The following is a 20,841-nucleotide window of genomic DNA, read 5'->3' as shown; positions in this document are numbered from 1 at the left end:
TCGAAAAAGAACATGTAGATTTTTTAAAAAGAACATGTTTGTGTTTAACAATGAACATACTTTAAAGACATTACAAAAAGAACGTGATATAAACTTTATTAAAATTTTATGAAAAATTACACATTAACGGAAAAAATCTTTACCAAAGATATCATTTCCCAAAAACAATTTTCTCCCTTTCCAAAAAAACAACTTTTCATAATAATTTTAGTTTTCTCTCTCTAAAATATTTTCAACTACAAAAATTCAAAATTTCATTTTCAAATTAAATTTCAAAATTCAAAATAACATAGGTTAAAAGAACAATAGTTATAAGGTAAAGAACATATAATTCATACCCGAAGAACACATTGATCAAACTCAAACAACATACGATAATTTTAAAAAAAATGATATATGATAATAAAAAAATTAAAAAATTTGTGCGTCACTCATTACCACAAAAAACATACGAGCTAAATTCAAAGAACATACTTTATATTATTGAAACCCAAAAAACATGTTTAATTAACATATGTTAAAGAATATAAGTATAAAAGAACATATTATCAAACATATATGGGTATGTTCTTTGTCAAACATAAGTATGTTCTTTGTCAAACACAGTATGCTCTTTAACAAACAACCATATGTTCTTTCCGCCTTACGAGTACACTATCTTATTTTCATTTTGTAACATCATCCACGTAGGCTCAAGTTCAATTGAGCTTCAGTTTACTTCAAATATAAAACTCTTTAACAATGGCAGTTTTACTTAAATCGATCTAAGCTTTTTACTAAACAAGCTGAAATTTTTGTTCGAGCTTAACCAATTTTGTATACGAGCTGTCACGAACACGTTTGCACGTCCTACGTAGTGATTCGACTAATGTATGGCTTTACAATTCCCTTCAAAGTTTTACAACTTTGACAGAATTTGATTTGATTTAATAATATTTTTTGACTAACATTTCCTTGCAAAAAAAATAACAAATAAAAAAAACCTTCATTTGATTTAAAAGAAATCAAAATTAAATTTTGCACACGACAAAAATCATTTTCAACTCAGAATTAATTCCAAAATTTCTTTTTACACTTCCTAAAAACCCTCTTTAATTCCTCGTATAATATGGCGCCTATTTTACAAGCTTTAAAGAGTAAAGCTTCCCTTGTTGAAGGAATCTACAGCAGATTTGGATGCTCTCAAAGAATTTTTGGGTAAGAAATGTATTTTAAAAGAAATTATTGTTTCTTCATCTAAATCGGTTATAAAAAACATCAAGAAATCAAAAGACTCTTCTCTGGTTTTAAAGTGCTTACCACAAGCTGTTAAGTTCCGAGGATTTGGGATTCAATGAGATGAATCTTGAATTTGAAGATAGCTATATTCTTATGAAATTGGGAGAATTGAATGGTGAAATTGATTCCACTTTGATTCAAAAAAACTAGATCTTTATTTGTATAAAGCAATTAAAACAGCGAGTATAGATGCTAATACCCATTCAGTTAATTCAGGGCTTAACTGAGATTTATCTCTAAGTGAAATCAAAAGAAGCCAAGAATTGTTTCAACTGGTTCTTGATGTGCATTGTTAGGGTTGGTGAGTGCGCAATGAAAGCAAATTTAAGATGTAGAGATTGAGAAGTATAAATTGAATTAATAATTGACAAGATAATTAATATAAATGAACACACGATTGTATGTAACGACGAGCACTTTTGTTCCACTATTTGAAAATAAGAGAGTACTAGAACCCTTGAAGGTAAATAGTACAAGGAGGTGCAGTATGTAGGAAGACTTGTGTATAATATAGCTTCTTGTGTTATATTGTATTCAATGATTGAATGTCCCTGGCTTATATTTATAGGTGTAGATAGAGTTTGGAAGAAATTGCTGGAATATTCTAGATATTCCTCCATCATTCTTGTATTCATAATGTTCTAAAAAATTCACGAACCATGTATTGTATTCTAATAGCTTCCAATGTCAATAATGCTCTACAACATTCAAGTAGGATATTATTTTACACAAATCAAGAGCAAGTAATGAACTTGCTTGTTATTCCGGAAGCCTTTAGAATATGCATAATATTTCACCAAAATAATGGGCTTATAAAATTTGGGCCATACCCAACATGCATTCCTATTTGAAAATCATCCAGGTTTACTTACTAAAGATTTGGTGTTTATTGCTGTTTCTGCAATAATAATGGAATATATGCTTCACATTTATAACGATCTGTGTGATTACTTAAACTTCTTTGCTGCAATATAGGAAAGATATGGATTATGATGGAATGCTTAGGATGTTTTTGGTTTGCAAAGAATTGGGTTTACAGTTTAAGGGATTTGCTGAATTGTGTGTTTGGTCCAGGAGTGTCGGGTTCATGATAGAATTTCCAAACAAGATTGCTTCAATTGATGATGCTGCCTTTTGGAAATTTCTTGTCGTGAAAAAGAACCAAACTAGAGTTCTCCATAATTTATTTAAATTATTCGTGGTTATTGGATAATTTCTGTTCATGGTGTTTGAGTTGTGGGAAATCATATCTAAGTGTGGAGAAGAGGGAGAAATTATGGCCCATTTGAAGGACAACTTATAAGTAGCAATCGGAATGGGCTTAGAAAAGTTAGCTCTCATTGCTTAATTTCAGAGATGGATGATTGACCTCTCTAAGCTGCTTGATTAGCCGAGGCTAAATATTGAAAGGCAGAGATCGTTGAGTGAGTTGTCCGGAGGTCTGAATAAAGGGAGTGTAGAGAACTTTGATCACATGTACTCTCCTGGAGCAAGGTCTGGTTTCGACTAAGAACTCCTTTGAGCCATATACTATGGTTGCCGAAGCTTGGGAAGCTCTTCGACGATCTTTGGCTTACTTTAGAGGTCAGCCTGTGGCCATGATTTTTAAATGCATAATTGATATGGTAAATCGACACTATTTAAGAAAAAAAAAAAAAAAAAGTAAATCGACTAATGATGTATGAAAAAAAATACTCTAATGGGATATGTATGTCATAAATTGATTAACAAATTATTCTTTATGAAAATACCATGATCTATATTGTGAATTGACTAGGTCCAATAAGTTTAAATAGAATAAGGACTAATATGTTCAAGTTCGAAAAAAAATAAGAGAGGGGATAAGTTTTAGATAACAAAGTGTTAACCATCAAAGGTTGAAGCAACAAAGTAAAAATGTTACCAATCATTCGATTCTGTTACAGATACAGCAAGATAAAACCCTTAGGGATCTCGCTACAATTGTCTGTTTAATCTACTCCCTCAGTTTCATTAATATACAACTATACAAGACACTCACTGACTCACTGTTTACAATAATTTCAAATTAATGCAAAATAATACTGAATTAGATTACTCTCAAATACTCAATCAGTGACTTAAATCTTGAAACAGAGGGAATAAATCCGAAAGAATGTTGCCACTAGCTTACTCATGCTAAAGATACAACGCAAGAAGACTCCTTACGGATCTCAGTGCTACTATCGGTTTCTGTGGATTTCTGGGTTTCCATGGTTCTACTATCATCAAGATAGTTCTGAAGCAAATAAGAAGCAAATCCCCATAGTGCCAGAAGCATTGCGATTGCCTTTGCTCCATTCATTGTTTCACGGAAAACTACCAGTGATGCAATAGGAGCAGCAGTGAGAGCTACTGTACTAATAACATTTGAAAAGAGAGAAGATACCAAAAAGATCAAGCCAACTACACCAACTGAACAAATTTGCCAAGATATAGCAGTCCAAACCAAGGTCATAAAGTACGATGGAGGTCCTGAGTTAAAATTTTCCATCTCTACCTGTAAAGTCCTCCATTGCCCACTTGCAAAGAGTCCGCCTATTGAAACAATAGTTGCTACGAGTGAAGTGTATATTTGCATCTTCATAACGATGGCAAAACTTTCCGATTTCAACACTTTCTGAAAGGAAAGCTGCATCAGAGATAGAAGAAGGGCATACACTGCTGAGGCGCCCAGTGTGCATAAAAATCCAATAGAATATTCCAGTTTAGATACCCCTGCTGGTGAGTCAGAATCACCATTCACAGCAAGTAGAGCCGCAGAGAAGGAGAGAATAACCACCGAGTTCAGTATCAATGGGGTGAACTTCTGATTGTTAATGAAGTACGAGAGGACTGCATTGAAAGCTAGCTGTGTTGCACAAATGAGAGAATAGGTAGAGGCTGATAGAAACAAAAGTCCTACAGCATAAAGCAAATTGTTACCAGCTAGGAGTACACCAAGAGAAAGATAGATCATAACAATGTGCTTCTTTGTACGTGGATCAGGAGGAGGTGAAGAACTTGGCGGTAATGGAATAAGGATCAGTGGAATGCAGAGTATGGGGAATCCTGCAGTTTGTACAATAGTTGCTAAAAACATGCTTGTTCCACCTTCAGCATAGTAAAATCTACCTAGCAGAACGGCTGCAGTCTGGCCTAAAAGAACAAAGGTGATATTGATTGCCACTAACATCCACCATCGCTTCCGCGTAAGCTTCAGAATTGGTGATACCTCAATTTGGGTTCTGACTCTAGTCAAGATAGGGTATTCGATATCTGCAATGTATAGCAAGTACTTAAGCACACATTACAACCAAAAAACAGACAGATCAACAATGCAAATAACTAAAAAAGTACTATTTCCCAAAAAAATTAAGGAAAAATGACCTGCCAACATTAGAAGGGGTGACAAATATTATTTCTCAAACCCCTTTTATCTAAAAATTCCAGTGTAGTTGTCTATTGATGGATGTTGACATAAACTGAACACTCAAAAATTTCGATGTGTTGGCAACGACTTAATAGAAAGATTGATGAAAAAAACTTCATGATACCTTTTTATAGATATGCAAACTACTTACATGAAAAGACTTCACAAGTTGAATTAACAATTGTTCACTGGAAGATGTGTATGAAGACCTAAATGATATGAAAAAGTAAGAGGAAAATACTGCTTAATGCCAGTCTATTGCAACTCAGATCCTTCACCTACCTTACGATATCTTAGTCAAACACGATCCTTGAAAAAGAAAGCAAAATACATACCCTAGTCCAACACATCTGAAAAGTCTAAGTAGTATATAGTCCATAAAAAGCCTTAGACCGTCATTCCAAAGAACATATATACATTTTACTCAAAGTAGAGAAAAAGAAAAAAGAAGTTCAACCTTTTTCTTCATACTAAATTCAGCATTAAAAAACTCCAGATTAATAAGGTGAATTTACCTGCGAAATCCTGCATTGGATTATATATTATATAGAATCCTTAACGAATGATCATCTTTTACCAATGATCATGCAAAGAATTTCTTCAGTTCGGGAGAAGCTGTAGTACCACTAGATTGTTCACACACTAAAATGTAAATTTAATCATATTTGCAACAGCTTCACCTGAAACAACAAAAGACGAGTTGAGAAGAAGATGATATACATATGACCCGTAGAATTTCTGACCAATCTGATCAACTTATACGCGAAACATAATTCAGTTACAAATTCATTCTATAAAGACTTCAAACTACCAGAATCCTGACTTGTATCAAGCCTACAAGAACTCTTTAGGGATGTTATTAAATCTGTTAAGGTTTGTGGAGTAACACATACATGACTAGATATTGATGTTTTCAAAAATTTCCTTTCATTTACATAAATCTTGCCATGACTTCATCCCCATTTGCTCGATGAAATGAATAAAAGCTACATAATTTAAGGCCGGAATGATAATTCAAAGAGAACAAAACGAGTACTCAGTTCCGTGGGCAGACAGAACGATTGAAGCAACCTGATCATTGATCACTTGTGTAATTTTACTCTATTTCGCCTATTAACTACCCTTGTTAGATAACCAACAATAGACAACTACAACACAAGAGTACATAGACACTTGAAACTAACCCGTGTGACCGTGTCCATAGAACTATCAATGTAACCCGTGGGTGGGACCATGTCTAACCCTTGTACTCAAGTCCAAGTAACAAAGTAGACACAAATAATATATAGTCTAGCACATTATTTCATTATTTGACACCCAATTTGACCACCAAACTTTCTGGTCATTCAAATTCCAGAATAACAAAAGGCAGCATAAATTTCAAATCAATTAAATACCATTTTCTCAAATAAAACCCAGTTGAACATCAATCACTCCTCCACACCCTGCCCCACTAATCAACCAACCAAAAAAAAAAAAAAAAAAAATCCAATCTTTAGAAATTAAAATTTGATCAATCACACCCATATCAAACAATTATACCCAAATAATTCAAAGCTGGGAAATGGGATTCAACGCAACCCCTGTATAATTCATGCTATAATGAACAATTTCAATTTCAGAATTAGGTTTAAATGATTCCAATTCAAATTGGGTGAAATCATATCTAAGATTACTTTTAAAATAAATCAAACAGTATATAAATCAAAAGAAAAATTTATAAACAAAATGCCAAGTTAAGAAGATTACTCACAGTAAGTGGATTTGAATTTCCTAAAGACCGTAATTTTGTCTGAATTGAATATGAAAAAGTGATAAAAGGGGAAGAAAAAGAGCATTTGTTATTATGTCAAATTATTAAATTATTTATAACCGTTAATCATCACCAGCAACTGAATCTAACTTTTTTTTTTTTTTTTTTTCCTTTTTTTCTGTTGTTAGTTAGACTTTGGTGGAGAGACCATTTTTTATTTTAATTTTTGATGAAGGAGAGACAAAAGTTATTTTTTCCTCAAAAAAAAAAAAAAAAAGTATTCTTTGTTATCGTGCATAAAATTTAATGAATAAATAATTCACCAATTAAATTCATGGAAATTTTATATCTGGTTTGTTATTAATAAATTTATAATTCATGGAAAATTAAAATTATTGAGAAATTCTCTTGTATTTTAAATTTTTCATTTTTGCATTTCCCCTTATTTTATATATGCAACCAAACGAGCTCTATATGGAGAATATATCTTGACTACTACTATATCAATATGAAGTGATTGGGGTCTTGCTAACATAGCATGGTCGTGTTTTAATCAGCTATAATAATGTTTGGTTCTTGTAAAGAGCAACCTAATTCGAAGATTTAGCATCAAGTTAAGTCAAATGTCTTAGGATGATTTTAGGTTTATGAAGAGTGAACAGTGCACTAGACTTGGTTCTCATGCTCTCATTTTCATCTCATTTTGGTGCCTGGTCGTGTGCCTATATTTCCCTTGTATACATACATCCACTTGTCATCTTGTCAAAATTTGCGTAGAGTGTTATAACAAGCCCTCCACAACTACATTGTCAATCCCTTATTTTTTCTATTATATCAAATAGTTGGCCAAACTACTAAAATCTACTCAAATATTACTATGGATCATGACAATAATTTCCAATTTTCAAGTTTTCTACTTTTGCGATTACAACTTCGTAAACAACTACTTTCGAGCTCCATTAATTTTCGTGTAATAGCCTATATCCAGCGATTTCAAACTTAGTTAACCATAATTACACCCATTATTTTGCATTTAATTTAATCTGATTAGAATCAAACTGATCAAACTAAATTAAATCATTATGTACTTTATTTCACATAAATACAACACACATGCATATTCCATGAAATCTTACCTCCAAATACAAGAAACAAATTTTACCAACATCCAAACACTAGAGTTGAATGAGTAACTTTGACCCAAAAAAACTAACAAATAAACCAATCAATCATGATAATCATAACAATGGTAAGATTCACACTAAATAATCAATTATCCTTCTCTAAAACCCAAATTAAGGATCTTAATCTACAAAATCTAAGATGGTTTGTTTTTATGTTTTTGTCAAAATCAATCTTTTTAATCATTTTTAGCATTCAATTCCACTTGCTTCGTCGGTGGCTGTCCCCACACGCTGTATCTCCCTTTCTTCTTCCTTTTTTCACTCTCTCACTTCCACTCTCTCTCCTGTTTAACGCCATAGTTACTCACCTTCACTTTCTCTCTCCTCGATCACCAAAAAAACCCATCATATTTCACACCATTAAAGGTAATTATGCTAACCTATTTAATTTCATCATTAATACCCTGTTAATCTTTCTGGGTATTTCATCATTCACCCCAAAAAGATAAAAAGTTTCAATCTTTCCCCTGATTTGATGCACGGTTATAGTCGACTTGGGCCGAATTTCAACCCATCATCACCGTCGTCTTCTCCGCCGTCGTCCCCCCGATTCCGGCCGTCCCGAATGAAGCCCAATGGGCTGATCTCCGGCCCAGGAATCGGAAGGGGAGGAGTTGGGGGGTCGATGAAGCTTGGGAATTTCGTCGAACGGTTGGTGTGCATTGTGATTGCATCAGTTTTTAGGAGAAAAGGGGTGTTGTTGTTTGCCCCTGTATTGTATATTACTGGGATGTTGCTGTATATGGGTTCTTTGAGTTTGGAGAATAAAGTTGGGGGAGGAGAGAGACTTGGGGGTTTGAAGATTAAAAAGGGAAATTCTGATTATAGTGGTGGGTTTGTTCTTGATGAGCCGAGGTTGCCAGGTTCTTTGTATAGAAGTCCTGAGGTTTTTGAGAGACTCTGGCCTTTTCTGGAATCTGATCAAGGCAATCACTCCTCTAATGCTGTATGTTCTTCATACTTGACCTTTAATTTTACATTTTCAATTATTGTTTTTTTTTTTTTTAATTTTTTTTTTTTTTTAATGAATATTTGGGTTTTAAATGTGCATTTAATTGTTTGGTTTGTTTATGTAATGAGTAGTTAGCTTTTATTAGTTTGGTTGGTAGAAATTGTTATGCAAAGATATGTGCAGTGTTTGCCTGTTTGGTGTAGCTTGAAACTGAAAGGTGACAATTACTGACTAGTGACTACTTTAGTTTGTTGATAGTATATTAGTTGGAGCAAGTTCTAGGTGGGAGTGGATCATACTGATTTAATTACACCCATGAAAGTTATGAAGTTATACTATTATCTCACATTCAAAAAATGTGAGGCTGTCTCTTATTAGTCATGGAGATGGGCTATGTTACTTGGACCTAGCTTCATCAGCAAAGTATTTGTGGGATGTGGACATCAGTTAAGTTTGTTGGTATCTCAGTGTCTGTTGGCCTCCATATCTGCGTTTCTCGTGAACCCGAGAAAGATTTAAGAGGCAAGGATGAGAGGTTAGTTGTAACACTTGGGTAATATATTGGATTTTTAGTTAGCTTATAGTACTCTATTTGAGTATTACTGCAAAGTACTTAGTAAAGTATTTTCTCTAAGTAGATGATGAAGAGGTAAAAATTGGGTAAATGGAAGTATAGATTGCTGTGCATTATTTCTTTTCTTCCTCCACTTTTAATTAGGTCATCTTTAAACTAATTGATAGAAGTGTGCAGAAAGGAAGGAGGGAGGGGTATTTGATGAATGGTTGGAAATGGTATTGGTAGTCTCTTGGTTGCTCCTCTTCTCCAAATGTTCTTCATTTACAAAGTCCTGTGTATTTCTTAGAATAGCTCTTTGGATCGGTGTAATGGTCTATATTCAAGTAGACCAATAGTTGAACTCTTTGATTTGTACCTTAAACTCATGAGATTACTATATGGCGTCGCGCATGGGATTAAATGAGTGTCGTGGGAGGAAGGGGAGGTTCGGGCAAACAAAATCTTTATGCTAGGGGATTTCCTCTTCTTTGATACTCTTAGGAAGAAGAAATAATTTTTGTCATGCCTCGAGGGATGGGATGCCTATATACATGCTGCTACTATGCCTCTGTACTGTGAGAAACATCTATACTAGCTCAAAAATATTACGAAGAGCTTAACTAGTATACAAGTATCTAGTCCTGTTGCTCCAATGATTTACCTATTAAGTAGGGGAGCAAAGCTTCAATTCACCAAGCAAAGTACTGCTTACTAAATAGGATAATGATTAAAGTTTTCATTTTCTCATCCAGCATTAGTTTAGGTTAGGAAGGTTATCTAGAATATTTTTCATTGAGTTTTATTAATGGTTTATTGGGGTAAATTGAACGAACAAATTTTAAGAACAATATCTATCCAAGCTGATGGATTTTATTTTTTTTTTTTAAAAAAAAAAAAAAAACTCTTAAAAAAATCAAAACAATAATGCTCTGACAATGCTTTAAGTTGCTGACAATATCAGTATCATAAGGGGCATGTATTGACTGCTGACTTCCTTCTTTAACATGTTAATCTGGGAGGCTCGTGTAGGAAATGCAGTGGATTGCATGCCAGATTGTCTCCTCACAGACTGGAGAGAGCGATGATATTTGATTCATGAGATTGTTTTGAAGGCTGACCTTTAGTTTTAGCATATGTAAGTTTTAACCAATACGGAATATAATTTATGGCTATAGAAGTCTCAGTTGTTCATAACAACTTTGCTATAATCAATGCATATACTTAATGTTTATGTTCTATTTACCTGGTTTCAATTTTGATCTATTGAATTAGAATTCTAGGTACATTTTTTGGTTCGCCATTCAGCATGTTCAAATATTTTAGACCCTTGATTCTTTCTCTGATGCGTGGCTTATATTTGAGCTTCTTTGTCAAAATAATGCAGTTGACGACAGTGTGGCCTTCAAGATATCAGCGAGGCTGGAAACCCTGCACAAATAACAGTGCTGTTGAAACAGGTTTGACTTTCACTGTCCTTATGAAGCTTAAATTAATGATTTTCCTCATTATTTCTACTTACACAGTAGTATGTACCTCCAACTTAAACCAAATAATACGTGTATGATGCAGCATTTGCTAATTCCATTGCCTAATTTTATGGCTAATGAGTTGAGGCAACATCAAATATCCCAATTTTTATTTAGGCCATGTTTGGTAATTGGCTTTTTGGTGGCTTTTTGGATAGCTTTTGGCTTTTGACTTTTTTATGTAGTCAAACAGCCAAAAAATGTGTTTGGTAATTGGCTTTTTAGCCAGCGAAAAAGCCGGCTTTTAAGCCAAAATAAAAAAGCTGCTTTGAGTAGCTTTTTTAATGGCTTTTGGCTTGTTGGCCCACAAATTATCTAATAAACAGCCAACAACCAACAATTAATTTACCAAACACTTTTATAAACAGCCAATTTCAAAAGCCATTATAAACATCCAAACATTCCAGCTGGTCAAACAAGCCAAGTGAACCAGCCAACAGCCAACCGCCAACAGCTATTTGCCAAACAAGGCCTTAGGCTTTGTTCTCCTTAGCTTATTTTCTCTGAACTTAACTTTTCACTTGAATTGCCTTTCCCCCCTAAAGTCGACTTATTTTTGTTGAACTAAATCATTTTTTGCTGAAACTTATCTAAATAAGTTGTGGAGAACAGAACCTAAGTATTCTCCCCTTTATCTTTTGCTTTTGAGTCCCTGACCTTTTGCCTCACCCTTGCCACCTCATCTACTCCTTTTGTTTCAGAACTGCCGAAGTCTAATGGTTACTTTATAATTGAAGCAAATGGTGGGCTTAATCAGCAACGTCTTTCAGTATGTTTGCTTCTCACTTTGTAGTTTTTTATTAATTATTATGTATGGCTTCTCCGCATAGAATATAATACGTTTGATAGGCTAGTACAATGTTAAAACACTAACAACCTTAAAACAGAATGTTTTCAGATGACATGGTGTTTTAGCTGGAAAACAATTCTCCAAGGTCCAGTTTTACTTGAAAATTATCTCACTTGCTAGCAAAGTTTCTCTAATTACACTATTACAAACTGTTTGTTTTCATTTTTCAAATAGAAAATGGGGACAAATTATTAGGTAAGCTTGCTCTGGTGAAGAGAATTTCAGAATGCCAAATACATATGAGAAGTCTAGTAGTAGCAAAACAGGTAAGAAACACAAAAAATTGCACATAGGTAGATAGAGAGTAAGGAAATATAAGGGCAGCTTAAGCAAAAAGATGAAGGGAAACATAGACAAAGGCTGACATGTGGAGCACCAAACTCTGAACCGACTAGAATGTGAAAATGCTATGAGAAGGAATCCTTTATCTCACATATGACAAAATCGTGTCAAGAGTCATATACTGATTCAAAATCAGCTGTGTTCCTGCATGTAGAGTGAAAACTATTGAGAGCTTAACACGATAGTAAGACAAAATGGAAGGGTCAAAGTAAAATAGCCCTTGGCAAAAGCCAAAATTTATTCTTGTGAGACTTCTTCCGGTGGCAAAGCTCTTTAGCATTGTGTTTTGATTTTCAAGTGACTTCCTAAGGTTACCATGGTCACCCTAAGAATTGCAGCTATAGCTCATGTGCATGAGTCCTTCAGTTGATGGAAGACCGTCCTAAATAAATAGTACCTCAAATCATCTAATATATGCTTATGAATTGCTCCCAAAAAAGCTCTGCCAAGGATTATGTGTAGGAGACCTTTTTAAACACCTGTGAAAAATCTATTGGAAAATGAGGAAAACCTGTGGTCCTTGAGCAACCTCCAAGAGTTATTTAATCAGCCCCTTGGAAGTAGATGATGTTAAGAGATAAAAAGATAACAGACCCTTGTGCTGTTTATGGAATTGACGGAAATATTTTCAAAGAGGGATAAAAAGCGACATTGACTCCATAGGCAATGCCTATTGGTTAACCTTGTTTTCAATGTTTTAAAGCCCATGAATGTGCTGTGAAGGAGAGAAAGAAGTACCTCTTAGCTCTTCATAGAATCTCCTCCTTTGTGAAGTATACCCAATAAAGTAACTCATGGAAGTGGGCCATGGAGCCGTGGAAGGGGTACCTAAAGGTCTATGCCATTTGATAATGTTCCACATAAGTTATGTTCGTCACGGTATTGGTTTAACTCATATCTAATTCATGCATGTTATTGATTCGGTTGCATCTGTGATATATGATTGAATAAATGTATGATTCCTAGATGTTTCGGTTTAATGCTTCATGGTAGATAATATGTTGTATATATGTTTTCTTTTTTATTTCCTTTCTTCTTAATGTGAAACATTTTCTGTGATTGAAATCTGAATCTTCTCATAAAGTTTTAGTTGCTATTTCTTATATTCTCTGTAATTTCAAATTTCAGATTTGTGATGCAGTAGCAGTGGCAGGGCTGTTGAATGCAACTCTTGTTATTCCAATATTTCATTTAAATAGTGTTTGGCGAGATTCCAGGTACCATCTCGAAGTGCTTTACTATTAAGTTATGGAAAAATGGAAAATGTACTGCCATTTGGAGGTGCATGCATTTTTTCACATCTGATGGTTTGTTATCTGGGAATTTCTTTATGAGGATCAACTACTAGTGCTCAAGCCCTAGGATAGCTTTTGGAGTATAAAAGTGCAACCAGCTCATACAAAAATTTCGTGGAGTTTAAGGATGACTGTTGTATCGATGGCAGTATGGACAGATTGAGCACCCATTGATCCTGTATTGAGATGCTGATCATATTTGTTTCGTAACGATAATTAAGCTTAAGTAGTAAACCAATAATGTTTGTTCTCCCTCCTTCCCAGATAATACTCACAAAAACTTTTTCATGTGTTCAAGTTATAACTATGAAAGTTCAAATTGAGATGAATCTAACAAGATTCCATTTAACTATATTTTTTTTTCCTTTAAATTGATGAGTCTTGAGCATTTATTAAAGATAGAGGTTGTGTTTTTTGATGTTAGTGATCCCATCAAGGCTATGGGTTAGCATCAAAAGTTTTATCATTAGCTGTTTTATATATACTTTATGTGGTCACCATTTAACTTGGAATGATTTAAGGCGTTCATCATCTTTGTTGTTCATGTATTTATTTCCTCATCTCAGCAAATTTGGTGAAATATTCGATGAAGATTTCTTCATATATGCTCTTAGAAATAAGGTGAACGTAGTAAGGCAGCTCCCAGAAGATATTCTCCAGCGGTATAACCATAATATTAGCAGCATTGTGAACCTGAGGTTAAAGGCTTGGTCAAGTCCTGCATATTACCTGCAAAAAGTGCTACCAAAACTATTATCATTGGGGTATGAATTTACTCTAGTGCACTGTTCTCTTCTGCTGTCCCCTGAACATTCTACTACAATATTACAGAATATATAACTTTATCCTATATAAGCCTTAATTTGTGTTCTTCTCTGCAGGGCTGTACGTGTAGCACCATTTTCAAATAGATTGGCTAACACAGTACCTCCAGAGGTTCAAGGGCTACGATGCTTGGCAAATTTTGAAGCCCTGCGGTTTTCTCAGCCTATACGGTCACTGGCAGAGGTCATGGTTCAAAGAATGATTCAGAGAAGCTCAAGGAGTGGGGGGAAGTATGTGTCAGTGCATCTGCGCTTTGAAAAGGTAGGCAAGAAGATCAGACATTAAAAATGTCTCTGATACTTGAAGTCGGGAAAAGTAGATGCCTTCTGATATATCAAGCTCCTACCATATTTGTATCTAAAAGTTATCTTCTTCCAGGATATGGTTGCATTTTCCTGCTGTATATATGATGGAGGAAAAGAAGAAAAACAGGAAATGGATATTGCTAGAGAAAAAGGCTGGAGAGGAAAATTTCGTAGAAGGGGTCGAGTCATACGGCCTGGTGCAATAAGAAGGGATGGAAAATGCCCGCTAACTCCAATAGAGGTATGACACAGTTCGATGACAAACAACTGTCTATTGATTCTACGCAGTATACTTTTCTTGTTAGTTTGTCTCCCTACTTTTTTAATTATCATTTGTAATGTAGTCCATTCTTCTCTTACCCTCCCTATGTTTCCTTATATAAAAGTGATTTCTCTCTTCTTGCTCAGGTGGGAATGATGCTTAGAGGTATGGGTTTTGACAATACCACTGTAGTGTATGTTGCTGCTGGGATGATTTATAAAGCGGATAAGTTCATGGCACCTCTTAGAAAGCTTTTCCCACTTTTGGAGACAAAAGATACGCTAGCAACCCCTGAAGAACTTGCCCCATTTCAGGTACTAATATGGTACTACTGTATGAAAACTGTCTGCTAGGATAGCCATGTTGAAAGCATGACAACTTTTTTATTTCAGGGCCATTTGTCCAGGTTGGCCGCCCTTGATTATACGGTTTGCCTTCACAGCGAGGTGTTCATCACTACCCAGGGAGGAAATTTTCCCCACTTTTTGATGGGTCATCGGCGTTATATCTATGGAGGGCATTCGAAGACAATCATACCTGACAAAAGGAAGCTAGTTCTATTGTTTGACAACCCTGATGTTAGGTAATCGCAAAATCATTGTCATTGTTTATAATCCTATACAGTTCGTGACAGACTGACAATCGGATCATAGGTGGAGTTTCTATATCAGTAAAAATATTTTACTGTTATTAAGAAGCTAAAATGGCAAATATTTTTAAATCTAAAGTTTAGGACATTGACTTTGGAACTGAGTTAATGGACTCTGGATCAGAATTCTCTCTTCTTGGCATTTAAACTAATTCGTAATGTTCTTCTTGGCATTATAAAGTAATCCACAATGTTCAAGAAACAGGATTGATGAGCTGAACTTTCTTACAGTAATCACATGATGCATCATTTTTTATTCGGCTTGCTTACATGCTACTTAATATGTTAATGCAGATGGGAAACTTTTCAGTACCAGATGCAAGATATGCTGAACCGTAGTGATTTAAAGGGTTGTGAGATGAAAAAACCTACGGCATCACTATACACATTCCCCATGCCAGATTGTATGTGTCAGGAGGCTGATACAAATGCAATGCACGGAAATTGTACGCTTAGTTTATCTTGAAATTTTTTGACCCACACGAATTCTTACAACTCTACCAAGAATTCAAAATGATCGCCATACATTTTTGTATATGGTTCGATAATATATAGTTAATTTTTTTTAGCCCAGTAATTTCATTCAATTTACTAAACTAAGTTACCTTATTGCTTTAGTTCAGATGAGAAATTAGCTACTGATTCTTTGATACATAGGTGCTAGAATTCGAATTATTCCTTGTACAATTCGAGCTGCTACAATGTAAATTAATTAATTTATTAATTAATTCAAATTTATGTTTGTTTAAAAAGTTATCTACTTTTAATCTACCATGATTCTCCATTGTAATTATAAGTCAAATGTTCGTGGAAGATTGTCTCCTTTCCATAAACCTTTTTGGATTTTGGTGAGATGGAATCTCAGAAAAAGCCATGACTCTGACATTATTCGGTGCTAAACAGAATTATATCATTATAGCCCAATAACTGTCATTGAAAATATACTTCTACTAATAAATTAATAATACACCTAATCACCCCATTTTTATTTATTTTTTAATATTATTGAGTGGGGTTAACAATACAGTATTATTTGTTTTTACCCCTTCATTATTCCTTGGCTTTACTATGCTTCAAAATTGTGAGTTATCAACTTATTACAAGGGATAACAAGGTAGGTCCAAGAAAAATTACTATACATACAAAATAAGTATTCTTTTCATTTCAAAATTATTGATACAATTTGAACGGACACTTTGTAGTATACTGTATACAAGTTAGTCATTTTTATTTCTAATTAAGTATATTTAATTAATTATAAAAAGTTGATCTTATGAAAATATAGATTGATTAAAGAAATCTATCTAGCCTATTGAGTGTTTATTTGAAGTACTTTGCATTATAAGTTTTATTACTCTTGTTTTGATATATTGATTATAGAAATCTATCTAGCCAAATTTAGCACGTTAATAATGCAAATGAGTTCAAATACGAAGCATGTCAGTTTTATAAAACAGATGAAATGTCATGATTTTAAAATTATTATACAGTTGAAATTATTGATTAGAATCATTAGATTATATAATCCAAAGTAGTTCAATGTTCTACCAATCAAAAAAATTATCCCCTTCACTCAAACAATCCGTTATTCAAAATTCAAATTTATTATCACTGTTATAAACTAGGCAACTATCGCGTATTAAATAAATAAAGTTGATTGATAATAGTGATGATCTAGCTATTTGGACTTCCATAAAAAGAGGATGACTATCACTTGGCTAAGAGGTGGGTTACCAACCCAGTGTATGACATCTAAAAAAATTGTGTAAACCTTGTTCAATCTCCCTGTTTTTGGGTTGTTTTTTTGACTTTTTACAAATAACGTTGATTAAATAACCTACTAATATTTGGGTTGTTTTTTTTACTTTAATAATGTTGATTAACTTGCTAATATTTATGTCCGATTTCCTATGTCTTAATTATAATCTGTATTTGACTAAACTTTCTAGTGAGTGACCATTTTCCGGAATTATTATTAATTGTTTAATCAATTTTTTTTTTTTTAAAAAAAAAGTGGAAAATAGACTCTTGAATGTTGATCTAACCAATTTTTTGGCCTTTATTGTATTGTTAAAGAATGTGTTGGTACTTTTCCATTTTATATCGGCACTGTTTAAGGTTGGTAAAATTTGGTGTAAGATTGCCTTTAATACTTCCCTTCATTTAGGTATAGTTGTGTTTATTGTTAAAGTTGGTTCTTTCTATTTTAGGGACATCTTGATTACTTTTTAGTGACATAAAAAACTTCTAGGAATTTCTTTTTTATACGTAGTAGTTATTTTTATGAATATGATTTCATATAATCATGTGCAGATATAATGTATAATATGGAGTTTGTATGAACTTCAGTTTCTTAGTATTCATGAAGCGATTAGTTATACACTTATACATGTTTGATCAGTTTGTTATATGAAAAATAATCAAGTTCAAAAGATACAATGTTTTAACAAATTGAGATTTTTTAAAAAGAAAAGTAGATTTTAAACTTTGACTTCATATGCATTGGTGTTATATGTTACAGAGTATGAACAAAGTTATCTACGTTAGGATTTATAAACGGCGGGTGTATTTATATGCATGGTTTGGTTTAAGGCAAGAATAGTGTATAGTCTGTATACCACTTGATGGGAGAAAGAACTCTTCGTTTCTTGTGCAATTACGCTAAAATTTGTTGATCGTCATCAATTAGCAATCGGTTACTTTGTGGAATTTTTGCATTGTCTTTTTGACTTTGGAAGCATCTCCAAGCATCATTGATCCAATTGATGATATAACACTATTTCATTCAAATTGAGAAGTTGTGTTGGTACTTGGTAGTCTTGCTTTTAGTTTAATTTGAAATTAGGAAAATTCAAAGAGCATGCAATTTAATTTGATGTGTTATAAATGTATAATTCACATAATCATATGCCGTACATATATTTTATTTAAGTCTAAATTAGAGTAAAAATAGCTCGATATATTATTACTAGGTTATAAATTTAAATATTACAACAAGTCCATTATTAATTCTTAGCCTCTTAGAGGTAGTAGGTAGAAAGGAAGATTAGTTTTGCAATCTTAGGTGACATAGTAAGCTAATTTATTCGTCGTCATTAAAGTTGTTCTTAAAGTCTGTTCACTTCAGCTTAATTTCAATTCAGTTTAGCTCTGCTTCAATCAGTTCACTTCCTAATTTTCTTTTCTCATAAAATATTCAGTTCAATTTAATAAATGTGAATAGACCCTTAGATCAATTAAATCATTCAATTCACCAACTAATTAAATAAATGATGCAAGTATTAATCAATTATCATGAATGTAATTCTTTATCTATTAGGAAAAGTATAATATAATTTCCATAAGAGGATTACATTACTTCACATTTAACCAATATGACAATGTTATGATTTAGAGTAATAGAGATGATGGAAGGAAGAAGCAAAAGAAGATAGGATGACCAAAAACATAATACCACGTGCCCCTTAACTTGTGGGACAACCTTCATGCCACATGCACTTACTGCATCTTTATATCTTACATGTGACTCTCTCTCCTTTTCTCTCTCTTACCTTACCTTAACATACATTATTCTCTATTTAATTAACCAACTAACTACAATTAACAACAATAATTTAACTACAACAATAGTACTTCATTAAAATGGTGCCCCACTTGTCCATATCCAACGTAAAACTAGACCTACCTACCAAATCCCCCCTTTTTTTACTTTCCTTATTTATATTGTTTTACTGTTTTACTTTTACCTCTTGTTGTTTTATTAACCATTAAATATATTTTGTTTTTTAAAATAATAATTTATCTTTGATAATTTTATTACCAAAAAGTGGTCAAATACCTAAAAATCGAGTCTATAGGGTTACCCTCCAATCATCTTCCATTTCTTACTCCTCTCTTTCCTCCCTCTCTCTTTCCTCACTATATAAATCCCTCTCTTTTTCTTTCCCTTTCTTCTCCCCACCAATTTAGAAACTAAATATATACAAACAAACACGGTACAAAACCTATAACAAACATAAAATATGGGACGCTCCCCTTGTTGTGAGAAAGCTCACACTAACAAAGGTGCTTGGACCAAAGAGGAAGATCAACGTCTCATCGATTATATCCGTCTCCACGGCGAAGGCTGTTGGCGCTCCCTCCCCAAAGCTGCCGGTACGTCTACGTCCCTTTTTATCTATCTATCATTTTAAAACCGCTAGATGACAACAGAAAACTAAAAACTACTTTTTCTACTATTTTTAAGAAAATGATAACGAACAAGCCCTTAATGAATTACCTTTTTATTTTCAGGTTTGCTTAGATGCGGTAAAAGTTGCAGATTACGGTGGATAAATTACCTTCGACCCGACCTAAAGCGTGGCAATTTTACTGAAGAAGAAGATGAACTCATCATTAAACTTCATAGTTTGCTTGGCAACAAGTAATATGTCAATTTCTCATTTTTTTTCCTCCATAATTTAATTAAATTCAACCCCAAAATTAAAATTATCATTATATTTTTGTTTGGATAAATTTATTAACAATATTTAGTTAAATTATTTTGTGACAGGTGGTCCCTAATTGCTGGCAGATTACCAGGAAGAACAGATAACGAGATTAAAAACTACTGGAATACCCATATTAAGCGTAAGCTTATTAGCCGGGGCCTTGACCCGATTACCCACCGCCCGTTAAACCCCACCGCCGCCGTTGATGGTGGATCCGCCGTCGCAACAACCACCGTGCCTGTGAAAAACTCGCCGGAAATTCTGGGTTTTAACACGGCAAAAAACCCGCCAATAATCACGCAATTCGGACCGATTTCTAACACGATTGACTTCAAGAAAGGTTACCCTTGCACAGATTTTTCCGTGATAGATAACAATTTGGTGAAGAAGAGTGATTCGTGCAACAGTGGCACCACCACGGACGACGGGCCAACGGGTCGGGTTTCGGGTTCGGGCCAAGTCCGATTGGGTCAGGATGGGATTGATCTGGAGCTGACCATCGGGCTTACACAGTTTCAGGGCGAGGCCCGTAATTCTACCGCGAGTAGCGCGGAGTCGAATGCTGCGGGTCAAAGCCCGAGACGAGGCCCGATTCAGGGCCCGTTTGAGTTCCTTTATAAAGGGCAAAATGGGGAAACAAAATGTTCGTGTTGTGAATTAGGGTTTCAAATGAATGGTGTAGTTAAAAATAATGGAGGAGGTTGTAGTAATTGTGAGACAAAAAGTGGGTATTTTTATTCTAGTTACATTGGGCCGTTGGGTTCATAGAAATTGAATTGAATTAATAGGGGTACCCCTTTTTCTTTTTAATTTTTAGGTTTTGGTATAAATGCTTTCACTAACTCCCCCTACCAAATTGTATTAAATTGGGGGGTCCCAAATCTTTTGATTTTTATCTTTTGTCCTATCAAAATGGGAATTCAAGAAAATCTTTTATTCACTCACATCTTTGTGTTTTTCTTAAAATTTGTTTTTATCTTATCCATATATATTGTTGGCACTACGACGTTAGCATGTCGAATCGAGTTTTGTTGAAGTTTAATTATAAGAAAATTCTCGTTTCCCAATGGTGTAAGGCCGCGGACTTATTTGTGTGGTTAATTCTAGTATCATCATTCCTACTTTTATTATCACTTCCGGGATC

At 34.0% G+C, this 20,841-nt stretch overlaps 3 protein-coding genes across 3 annotated transcripts; 2 read left to right on the top strand and 1 right to left on the bottom strand.

Moving 5' to 3' along the window:
• Window positions 1-3,155: 3,155 nt before the first annotated feature.
• On the bottom strand, window positions 3,156-6,614 carry LOC145585868 (putative purine permease 11). Its single transcript, XM_081642574.1, has 3 exons — window positions 6,462-6,614; window positions 5,224-5,388; window positions 3,156-4,554 (listed from the first exon to the last, which is right to left on the bottom strand). Exons 2-3 carry the CDS (start codon window positions 5,237-5,239, stop codon window positions 3,431-3,433), a joined length of 1,140 nt encoding a protein of 379 aa, XP_081498700.1. The 5' UTR covers window positions 5,240-5,388; window positions 6,462-6,614; the 3' UTR covers window positions 3,156-3,430.
• A 1,300-nt stretch (window positions 6,615-7,914) lies between these two features.
• On the top strand, window positions 7,915-15,959 carry LOC145586932 (O-fucosyltransferase 9-like). The gene is made up of 10 exons (XM_081643906.1): window positions 7,915-8,591; window positions 10,538-10,610; window positions 11,381-11,448; window positions 13,000-13,088; window positions 13,733-13,930; window positions 14,048-14,252; window positions 14,370-14,537; window positions 14,705-14,872; window positions 14,951-15,141; window positions 15,502-15,959. Exons 1-10 carry the CDS (start codon window positions 8,121-8,123, stop codon window positions 15,671-15,673), a joined length of 1,803 nt encoding a protein of 600 aa, XP_081500032.1. The 5' UTR covers window positions 7,915-8,120; the 3' UTR covers window positions 15,674-15,959.
• A 3,197-nt stretch (window positions 15,960-19,156) lies between these two features.
• LOC145586933 (uncharacterized) lies at window positions 19,157-20,641 on the top strand. The gene is made up of 3 exons (XM_081643907.1): window positions 19,157-19,362; window positions 19,501-19,630; window positions 19,760-20,641. The coding sequence occupies exons 1-3, from the start codon at window positions 19,230-19,232 to the stop codon at window positions 20,463-20,465; spliced, it is 969 nt and encodes a 322-aa protein (XP_081500033.1). The 5' UTR covers window positions 19,157-19,229; the 3' UTR covers window positions 20,466-20,641.
• Window positions 20,642-20,841: the final 200 nt, after the last annotated feature.

Source organism: Chenopodium album, chromosome 16, assembly GCF_948465745.1.
Source record: "Chenopodium album chromosome 16, dcCheAlbu1.1, whole genome shotgun sequence".
Lineage (NCBI taxonomy): Eukaryota > Viridiplantae > Streptophyta > Magnoliopsida > Caryophyllales > Amaranthaceae > Chenopodium > Chenopodium album.
Note: the sequence above shows the minus strand (reverse complement) of the source record. Positions and strands in the feature narration are given on the sequence as shown.